Source organism: Haemaphysalis longicornis, unplaced genomic scaffold (genome assembly GCF_048455015.1).
Source record: "Haemaphysalis longicornis isolate Haplotype H1 unplaced genomic scaffold, Haemaphysalis longicornis Haplotype H1 scaffold_5, whole genome shotgun sequence".
Taxonomy (NCBI): Eukaryota; Metazoa; Arthropoda; class Arachnida; order Ixodida; family Ixodidae; genus Haemaphysalis; species Haemaphysalis longicornis.
In genome coordinates, this window is record NW_027526385.1 from 44292557 (window position 1) to 44303711 (window position 11155).

The following is an 11155-nucleotide window of genomic DNA, read 5'->3' on the forward strand; positions in this document are numbered from 1 at the left end:
GGTGCTGCTGCTGGACAGGCTCTGGGTCACAGAGCGACTGGTCCGGTGCCCGGAGGGTGCATGCTCGGGCTGTAGCATGTGCTCGCTCGTTTCCGTCGAGCCCTGCGTGACCTGGCGTCCATATCAGTATGGTAGGGTTCAGGGTATCCTTGTGCTTTTTTAGTAATCGGAGGGCGGATGTTGAGATGCGACCGTTGCCGTAGTTTCTGCATGCCTGTTGGCAGTCCGTAATTACGTGAAGCGGCTTATTTGAAGTTGGAGACGTCATTGCCAGTGTGATGGCCGTTTCTTCGGCTTCAACGATGCTTTGGGTTTGTGCAGTCACAGTGCAAACGACATCGCCTGAGCCGTCGATGACGCTTACTGCTGTGGCTGGATGGGATGCATAGTGGGCCGCGTCCGTGAATCGCACATGGGGGTGGTCAGAGTACTTCCTTTGTAGGAATAGTGCTCGCACAACCAGTGCTTGCACCAACTTGATGACATCATCCTCCTTCATACCCTGGTACTGGTTTGTTACTCTAGGCAGAAGTTGTTGTGCATGCCTAGGTTTGGGCGAAATTTAAGCCAGTTAGTCTGGGTGGGTGGTGGGTAAAGCGATTGTTCAAGCCATTTTGCCTGGTGGAACGTGCTGCCGAAGTCTCCGCTGGGCTGCGTCCAGTCAGAGTCCTTCAATGCCTTTCTGGTCATGAAACTTGGCCATCACGCTATGGGAGAGCTTCTTACGCTGCCGCGCCGCGGCGCTGGTGTTGATCGGAGGGCTGCCGGGGGCGTGGTCAGAGCCACGGAGTAAGATAGAACAGACTTTCGCCGCCTTATCAGCAGTGTGCCTTCGCTTTACGTGTCGTGGGCCGCTCAAATGGACTTATCATTGTGCGAGTGGCGAATAACTTTTGGTGCGAACGGGCATGCTGCTACTGCGTTCCTTTCTGCTAGTCTGGCCAACGTTTATGGGTACTGGTCTGGCTACAGAGCAGCGGCGGCCGCCCGATGCCGATGATGATGATGATTGCTATTGGTTTCCCCTTTGAAGCGGGGTGATGACATGTCATCTTACCAAAAAGGACTAATATAACCATGTTTTACACTCTTGTTTTAATACTAGCGCTGCTTAGGGCAGGCACTAAAGTTTATTAGGCCCGAAATACTTTCTTTTCCCTGTTACAGGTGGTAACTGTCCTAGGCAATATTCCCCTCTCTGCTTTTCGTCCACCAGCATTCTAATCTTCTTTTCGTCCCCTCGACAGCCTTGAAGTTAACTTCCTCTCTGATACCCTTAAATCCTAGGGCTTCTGGAAGCCCAATATTCCCTTCATGTAGATTTGGATGGATACCCTCACATTCTAACACTATGTGCCGCATAGTTTCTGTTTCTTTTCCGCGCCCTTCGATATGCGGTGGCGCCTCTCGCGGTAGCCTTTGTCCCCGTACGAAACTAGGCCGGGACTTTCATGACCAGAGAAGCATTGAAGGACTCTGGTCCCGTGGTCACCACCCGCCCCTAGTTCAATAAAGTTTATTCCTCTCCCAAAGTGGAACGCGTCAGCACGCGCTAGAACCGGCTTCGCGAACTGGGCGTCTGTAGCGCGAGCTCTCTTGTGCTCTCCCCTTAAGGCACGGACGCACGTGAACTGTTTTCTTGGTGCTTATTTGCGAGCGCCACGCTCAAGACTGGACGACGCCGGACGCTCCTCGTAAAGCGCGTGCTCACGCGCGCGGTAAACGGCGAGAGTAACTGTGATCCGGGTTTTTTTTTTTATGACGCCGCACTTTCTGTAATCACACGATTCTCTCCCACATCTCCCCTTCCCTCGTACCCCATAACTGCCAAGCGTGTGACCTTCCTCTTACCACCTACCACCTGGTCTTCTCCTGCCCGCATCACCCAACCCCCCTTCACTCCCCCACCCTTGAGCAGTGGGAGTCCGCTCTGACCAGCTCGGCACAGGTGCAGCAACTCGCCCTGGTGAAACGAGCTCTGGAATCGGCGCGCGCTCGCGGCCTCCCGGACTTGGGAGGCTGACCACTTCCCCTTCCCTATTTTTTTACCACCACCGCCCCACAAACTGGCCCTGCCAATAAAATTCCCAAGGAAAGGAGAAAGGGGCCGTTGCCTCCTCTTACCACTGCTGTTAGACGCGTGTGTCAAATGTGAAAGCCGCATCTGCCTGACGTCGGCGCTCCGTGGCTTGCGCTCAAACATGCGCGTGGAAGCTTGGTGCAGAACGCTATTTCTTCATTTTTAATAGTGCACAGGCCCGGTTGAGAGCGAGGCTTTGTTGATACTACCCGATTACAAGTCGTCTCAATTGAACGCAGAGTGGGATATCCATTGCAGGGTTTGCACGCCGGTGGTTATTCTGCCCTTCCTTTTGAAGCAGCTCTAATTAGGATTTACATTTGGCCAGTAAATCGTTTTAAACGGCACCTTATGAAAAACGGAAGTTAAATCACGGGACATTAGAGAGTTTTAGCAGTCCGTCTGTTCCGTCGTGTACGTAGTTACTGTTATTAGAGAGTTTTAGCAGTCCGTCCGTTCCGTTCGTTACGTTGTTACCGGGTTTACCGGGACCGGTCTGCGCCTGCGCGCGCGGAAGGGCGAGGAGGCGCGGACATGGCGAACGCAGGCGCGCGGAACTAATCCCCCTACCGTGACGAACGCCCAAGTGCTCAGACGGGTCCCGGTAAACACGCTAGCTATACGTACGAGACGGAACGGACGGACTGCTACCCGGACCCGACTGCGCCTGCGCGCGCGGAAGGGCGAGGAGGCGCTCCCCGCCGTGGCGATCGCGGACATGGCGAAGGGCCGGCCCGCGGAACTAATTCCCGCACCGCGACGAATGTACAAGTGCCCAGACGGGTCCCGGTCAACACTGCAACTACGTACATGACGGAACAGACGGACTGCTAAAACTCCCTATTGTGCAAACGAAAGTTGCCTACGTGCGACGTCATCTTTCCCGCTAATGATTTGAAATACATCACGATTGCGTATGAAAGAGCGAATGCATCGCCGTCTTCGACACATTTCACGTAGTCTCGCGGACAACAGCTGGTGGTTCAGTGTAGTTGATACAACAGTGTTGAAGCCGGGGCAAGGAACGTAGTTGTGTGTAGCAACGCATGCCGCCATGTTCTTCGCCACCGAGAGGAACACGAGCGGCCGCAACGCCAACAGTACGTAGTGCGGCACCGCACCGCGAAAAGCACCCTGGATTGCTTGTGACTGCTGCGCCGCTGTGTCAGGCAAGGGAGTTTGTGCAAGGGGCGTATGCGTGCTGAAGTCACGTGTCCTTTCACCATCATCACCCTTTCTCCTCTGCGTCTCTTCCTTCTCTCCGTTGCGGTGACTAATAAGCTTGGCCAATCGCCCTTGTTCGACATATGTTTAGGCTTAACGTTGGGTAGCCGTACCGTTAAGCCTAACGACGTCTAACTTGTGCGCAAGCTGCGTGTTGTGCGCAAGATGGCGTGAGGCCTCGAAAACATAATGTCCGGTGGGCGCATACCCACGTCCCTTCTCCCGCTGAGGCACCGGCAGTTCGGCCAGGAGCGGAATTTTCAGTTTTGTTTGTCCGTTTTAAAGTGTCCGCTTCGAGCGAGCCCCGATTGGCTGAAAGCAGTGACACGACACATTTCATTGGTCAGAGCTAGGCCTCGCAAGCGCAACTACGTCATGACTGAAGCGGACGCGAATGGGCGTTTTTGAAACGAACAAACTCAATTCCGCCCTGTGTTCGGTTGGCTCCCTACGATTATGCCGTTGCAAAGCAGCTCGTTTGGAGTGTTGGGTTTCTTCGCGGAAAGGACGATTTAATGCTCACCTCGCATTAAAAGCAGCTTCGATACGCCGCTGCGTAGATCATGGTAGCATTTCCTAGGATCGTAACCCGAATGATTGGTGAGTCCGGCCCGTTTTGAGAAACTACGCTTTGAAAAGTCGACGCCGTATTCACCGCAAATGAAATCTGTTTTATTTGCTCACTTTCCAGTTAAAAAAAAAAGAAATCTGGCGTAAGGCAGTTTCAACACGATCGGGGTCAAACGATACTCACGTTCACAGAAGACAGAAACAAACGAAAAGGAAAACGCAGTCAACAAACAAGAAAGCTGACGTGTATGACCCGAGTTTTTATACCAGCACTCACTTTCACAAAAGAGAAAAAAACGTACAAAAAGAAGGACACTGTTCAGAAACAAGTAAAAAAATGCTGACGAGAAGTTTCAACAAGACCCGAGTCAAACCAGCATTCACTTTCACAAAAGAGAACGCGGAGGAACAAGTCTTTCCGGAGAAGTTCTGGCAACAACATTCTGTACTTGCCCTGGACTAGGTTGACTCACGCATCAGTGCCTACGCACTTAACCTGTGTGCTCGTAACCCCCAAAAAAGAAACCACTGCAATGAAGGACGCGTTTGTACCACTACACAGAAACCACCCTGCCATTCACGCCATTTTGCTTCCTCCAAGAGTTCTTGACCTCGCTTCAACAAGTGCCCATTCACCGCAGGAGCGGCACAAGAACAGAGTCCGCGGTCACTCTTCTACTCCGAGGTTGACCAGTAGGTTATTTTTGTCAGACGGACCGTGGAAGCTTGCGTGCCAACCGCCGCGGCCATGGGACGTCGAAGCAGCGGCAACCGGGCGTGTCGTCGGACGTTCAGCGGGAGTACATGATGAGGGCTACGATGAGGCCGTACAGACCCAGCACCTCGGCGAAGATGAGGATAAGGATCATGCCCACGAAGAGGCGCGGCTGCTGCGCCGTGCCGCGAACGCCGGCGTCCCCGACGATGCCGATGGCGAAGCCCGCGGCCAGTCCGCTCAGGCCGACGCTGAGTCCGGCGCCCAAGTGCAGGAATGAGGTGAACAGCCTACGGAGGGAGTGGCGACCAGGAATCAGGGGTGCAGATCACTCCATAAGGCACCCTTCTCTGGAAGGCGAGATGAGGGGCCCGCTACGCGAGAATCTATTCCATTGTATGTACAAGCCAGGCATTTCCTGTGCGCACTCGGCGCCATCTGCTGATTCGCTTGGAACACCCGTTCTATTCCTGTATGCAACTGCTAAAGGATTTGATTGATTGTAGGGTTTAACGCGCCGACGCAACGCAGGCGATGAGGCGCGCCGTAGTGGAGGGCTCCGGATTAATTTTGACCACCTGGGGATCTTTATCGTGCGCCGAAATTTCGTACACACGGGCGTTGTTGCTTTTCGCCTCCATCAGAAAAGCGGCCGCCGCGGCCGGGAATCGAACCCGCGACCTCGTGCTCAGCAGCGCAACGCCACTGAGCCACCGCGGCGGGTGACTGCTAAAGGAGCTTCACCGTTCTGCCTCAGTAGCCAGGGGCATGAGCGATAGGAGCACTTGCACCACCCCCCCTCCCCAAGCTCTTCCCCTCTTCCCATTCAATACAATGGGTTTGCCTCCCTCCAGGCAAAATTCTGGCGACACTCATGGCGAGGGAGTAGAATTGCGGGTTTTGTAACGAACGCCCCGGGTTCGTTCCAAGATTATTTTTATTGCGAAAGCAATATTTGCCTAGACCAGCGAGTGCATGGGAGTTTGACTTTGAAGTGATACCACGTGACTCGCCGCGAGTGCCGGGGTGCCGGGTGCTAGTGCCGCTTCCCCTCGAGTGCCGCACCTCCCCCTTGGGAGGAGGAGGGCAAGTACCGCGGAGTGAATTAGGGAGCGAGGACACTGGTCCACGAGTGCCGAAGTTGTGTTTGCGCGGTCCCAGTGGCGAAAGCGGCAAGCTGGGTCGGACCATCCTGCAGGCGTCGCTCGGCTTGCTAATGAGTTAAAGCGGAAACGCGAGTACGAACGCGCAAAGCGGAGAGCAGAAACGAGGGAAGGACGAGAGCTTCGGCGAGCTAGGCGTCGGGAGAAGAATGCAGAAAGACGATAGCGACGAGCTATAGACGGCAATAAACGCCTCGTCTAGGCTTCGACTTCGACGATGCCTTCGGAAACTGACGAAACGTCGGTAGTGAGACCTTGTAGTACCGAACGTTCGACTAGCCATATCGCTTGGTTGGCAGTGTTCTTTGGCTGCTTTCGCTTGCATAACCGGCCTGGCCGAGCTAAGCCGCCGCCATTTTTAATTGTAAAATGTCCTCTTCGCTCAATTCTGCGCATTATTTTCGAAAATTAAGTGGTTTGGTATATTTTAGGTCGGGTTAGAGATGGGACGCGGCATTTCAACACGTTTAATTGAAGCTTTGTATCGCAGCGGAACTGCCACGCTTGTAACTATATTGCAGCGGCGGAATATCGCGCCCGCCCCTTCAGAGGTAAGGTACCGGCTCTTTTTTTATCGCTCGGTTAAACGCTGTTCATCATGAGATATACACGTTAATTTGGTTCTGGATCCTCATTTTCTTACTACTTCAGCAGCTGTCGGCGGTCGTAGATGTACACACTAACCACGTGAGTATATGCTGCGTTTAAGTCTTCACTAAACCCTCCGTTATGTCGTTCACAATCGGCGCCACGGGGAAGGCACCGGTCATATATCTTACCTGTACTTATCGTTCACCGCGCTCGAGATGAGCACGGCCACCACGAGCCCGTAGATGGCGATGATACCGGCCATGACGACCGGGATGATCGACTTCATGATGAGCTCGGGCCTCAGGATGGACATGGCCGCGATGCCCGTGCCGGACTTGGCCGTGCCGTAGGCCGCGCCCAGGGCGCTGAATGCCATGGCCGACACAGCGCCCATGACGCCGAAGAAGGGCGCGTACGCAGGCTCATGCTCCGCCATAGTGACTGGCTGGCTCGGTCTCCTCCTCCCCGCTAAGTCCTCCAAGCCACAGCGACTTCACTCGGCAGCAAGGTCACCTGAAATGCGGTCCCGGTATCTGTCGTGAGAATGAATGTATATCGCCGTCTCGGAAGCTTCTATGGTGTCCCACGCCCCTGGCGTTCCTCCGTTGCGATCACTTCTTCCTCTTCGCTGGCGCTTTCAAAGCCATCCGCTTCGCTGATAAAGGCTTCTAGCGGGCATTAAAGCAATTTCTCTGGACGGTAACTTCAGTCAGTATCTTTAGCTTCTGACGATCGGATTGTTCTTGTAAATGCAAAATCACCTAGGGGCCCCATGCACCCGCAGTTCAGAGACTTCCCCGTCGAGGGTCATCCCAGTGTCCAATGGCTCACACCAACTCAGCAAGAGTGGCCGGAAAGACCAGGGCACTCAACGAGAGAAACAATACGTGGGGAAAATTCATACATGCTTTGATTCGACGACCTGGCTGCACCGACTACGGAATATCGTGTGAAAGTAGCACGCATTCCTGCTTGTAAAGCGTTGGCCAATACCCCACATCGCGTGCGTGTTGTGGGACCAGGCGCATCCCCATGCCACGTTTTACGGCGCTGTTAGTCTGTTTTAGAATAGGGGGCCCCAACGCTCTGGGGTTCCCAAGCGTCTTGGGGCACCGCACTGCGCATGCGCAGAACCCAAGCCGTCCTTAAGGGGGGGGGGGGTGGTTGCGTTTAGCGCACACGCTATTTTGCCGAAATAGGGGGCGCCCCAAAGCTGGCCCAAAGAGGAGCTTGTGTTCCTTGCATCGCTCTTATAGCCAGAGAGACTGCGCGTGACCATGGCTGAAGGGAAACCTGCGGCTCGTTTCCAGATCCACCCGACCAACTACGACGATCGCTGAGCTAATTTGTAGATATCCGCGCGTCATTCGCAAGAAATTGGTACAGCAGGCGGTCTTGAAGCGTTTTCGGCGCGCACACGCCGGCCGCGCCTGTTCTCTCGGCCCATTATAAGCGGCTCGGAACTGCGCAGACCAACAGCTTGTCGCCACTTTTCCCATCAATCTGATCGCGAAAAAGAAGTTCCACATGCGAGAAAGTAGATGTTCGTGCGGTGAAAAATTGGGCTAGGAATCGTTAGCAGTGCTGAATTTAAAAGCGACGATCAGATATCTGCCGCGATGCTAAGCCTACCTGCGCGGCAGGATCAAAACATGCCACGGCAGATGTCTTGGTCACCGATCGCTCAAACGGCAATTATCGCCAAAATAAAGTTCCACGTGCGAAAAAGGGGATGATAGGGTGGTGAAAACTTGTGTCAGGCATGGTCATTCGCTGTTGTACAGATAGCGGCGATCAAATATTCGCCATGATGCTAAGCCTAGAGTTCCCAACACCGGAGCCGACCCGAGCAACGCAAGCCGGTAGCGGGCTGGCGTTGCGAGCGCGTTGCGTTCGGGTTCCCCTAACTCCTTGGGGGCCCCCAACTCTGGCTTCCCTACTCTAAAACTGCCTACTAGGCTGTCTAGGCAGTTTTACGCCGGTGATGGGGCCGCGTCTGGCTTTGGTGCTCCTGTTCTATCTTCCTATCTGAACGGGACAGACAAGTGATTTTTGTGAGGCCATGTCTCCAGCTCATATTAAAGCCAGCATTTTATATAGTGGAGCGACCACAAGGAATTTTGGGACCGATGACCCGCTGTCAAAAACTAGCGCACTTCCCCATAGACAGGTTGGTCGACCGAAAATCTCTGGTGAGATCCGTGGACACACGTAGGCGCCTGCGTGAAACCGGGCTTCCATTGTGTCAAAACGGTCACTTGAAAATCGCGAAAAAGGAACGCTTCCAGATAAGGAGCTGCACACATCGGTCATGAAGAAGGGGTACTATAGTATAGCTTTATCTCATAAACCACGTATCGCTGTACAATTAGATCGCTCGTAGATGTTTTTAGTGCGCGAAAAATTGCCACATGGGTTCCTTCTTCGTTCGCAATTTGGGTCTTTGAACGATTGGACGAACTTTCAGCGAAGGTTGGACGACGGTGTAAGATATAATATATCTTACACCGTGGGTTGGACTCACCTTTAGCGAAGGTTGGACGACGGTGTAAGATATAATATATCTTACACCGTGGGTTGGACTCACCTTTAGCGAAGGTTTTCGCGCACTTTTGACGCACTTTTGATGTGAGAAAGATTTCGCGTTCTCAACTTTCTTCAGGAAGGGATGGCAAGGCTTTCTAAATAAGTTGCCAGAAATAATTTTAATTTGGCATTAAACTTCCTGAAATATTAAAGGTGGCACCCTACTACCATAAAGTGTCTCGACATGACACTGCCCCGCGCGTATACAAACAACTTTGTCGGTTACAATGCGTGATCCAAAAACCGCATAAACGAATAGAAAAGACTGCGTTTTATTTTAGTTTTATCTGGCGACAAGCTTTAAAGGCCTCTTTTCATCTCTCGTACAGTTAAAAGTATGTGGCCGCACGGTTCATTGCCATGGTTGCCAGCACGACAGTGAGCGTGTCATAGTCCTACCTAAGGCAGGTCGATCTAAAAATTCCAATCGTTCTAAGGCCTTATCGGAAAAACCGTTTCGGTTCCAAGTGTTTTAAGCATTGTTGCGGCGCAACAACCAGTGTGGACGGCGCAACAGTGTGGACGGCGCAGTGTGGACGGCGCAACAACCCTCCCTTGTTGTTGCGCCGTCCACACCTCCACTGCGCATGCGCGTCTCTCCTCCATTCTCCTCCTCACCCTACCCACCCGTCTCCTTACTCCTAACACCACACACCAACTCTACTCACACTACTTACTTCAACTCTACTTACACACCAACCAACCCCCACTGCTGCTTCGCATCCTCCTCAGGGTTCCCCCACGGGAAGATGGTGAAATTTTTTTGTGTACGACGACTCTTTCAGTCTCTGCGCTGTAAGTAACCGATTGATTCATAAATCACTTTGTTCAAACCCTAGCATCGTCCGTAGCAACGCGCTCGGCAGCAGCATATGCACTTTGTTTTACAGCGAAGCTGTGTCTCGCGCCTCAGCTGCGTGTTTTAAAGGGACCCCGAAAAGCTTTGTGAAGGTGGCAATCAAATGCATTCAGGTGGTAGAACACATAACGGGGGATTTTCGAGCCAAGTGTGAGCCCCATACATTGCACGAATAATTTGTAAACAATTTTTGAAGATCGCCTTTTTCAGCCGATGAGCGCGACGCCGCAGCGAGCCGACCGCGGCTGACGCAACGGCGAAGGCGCCCCCTGATTCGCCCAATCACCGGCGAGGTCGGCCGCCGGCGGCGTCACTGTTATTGGCTTCCGGCGGCTCTCCCTCCTTCCTGCGCGATCCCGAGGCAAAGGCGGCAAAGGCGGGTCCGCAGCGATTGACGCGTACCTAGGCGCAGGAATGTATCTAGCGCAGAACGGAAGTCGAGCGTCGCGATGTCACATGGCTATTCCCAGTGTTTCCAGCTGCTTTGAAGGAAGCAGAAAGGGAGGAGGAGTCGAGCGGCAAGTGGGGAGAGGTCCATTTAATTGCTTCTGGCGCAGCTAACACTGAATGTAGATCAATAATTCCAACGGCATTGCATCGCTATATTGGTGCTACGCGACAATACAGGCCTTTTGTAAATATTACAGAAGGCTTTTCTAGGTCCCTTTAAGTGTACGGGACAATTTATATAAAAAAAGGCGCAGCTTCCGCTAGTGTTGCAAGGGTGGAGAAATAGCATCGATCTAGCTTCTCCCCTCACTGACAGCGGATCCCAGGAGAGAGGGAGCAGCCGTACCCGGCAGTGCAAAGCCGGTTTGGGCGGCACTGTAAAGCAAAGAACATTAACGTATGTACAGTGTTCTGTTCAGTAGCAGCCGTCGTCACTCCTTTCGTCGTCGTCTTCCGACGGCACATCCGCGTAGGGCAAATCCTCTTGTAAAACGTCCTCACCTCTGTAGACCTCCACTTCTTCGTCGGCTGGTCCGGTGGCCGTCTTCCCGTGTGGATTGTGAAGGGTGGCTTGACAGATTCGTCGTCATCTTGTTCGGCGCGGCGGACCCGTGGCGCGCCGGTCGCTACACGACGACGACGACGACGAAGGAGGGAGCTATTCATGTGGAGTAAGCCGACGCGCAAGCCTGGACGACGCCGGGAGGTCGCCGCGAGGCACGCGCTAACGTGCGCTCGGGTTGTTCCGTCTCCGCCGGACGGATTGGTGTCGGCCTAGACAGCTCTGCTGGTAAAAGAAAAAAAATCTTAGGACCTGTATATTTTGATATGGGACGACTTATTCTTCCCCCGAACCACCAAACCCCATTCCTTCCCCCTCGTTGGAGCAGTGGAAGTAGAGCTGACCGGCTGCCTGC

At 53.5% G+C, this 11155-nt stretch overlaps 1 protein-coding gene across 1 annotated transcript; it reads right to left on the bottom strand.

Annotated features, from left to right (window-relative positions):
- Positions 1–4045: 4045 nt before the first annotated feature.
- LOC144139199 (V-type proton ATPase 16 kDa proteolipid subunit c-like) lies at positions 4046–6960 on the bottom strand. The gene is made up of 2 exons (XM_077671628.1): positions 6532–6960; positions 4046–4879 (listed from the first exon to the last, which is right to left on the bottom strand). Exons 1-2 carry the CDS (start codon positions 6777–6779, stop codon positions 4666–4668), a joined length of 462 nt encoding a protein of 153 aa, XP_077527754.1. The 5' UTR covers positions 6780–6960; the 3' UTR covers positions 4046–4665.
- Between the last annotated feature and the right edge of the window lie 4195 nt (positions 6961–11155).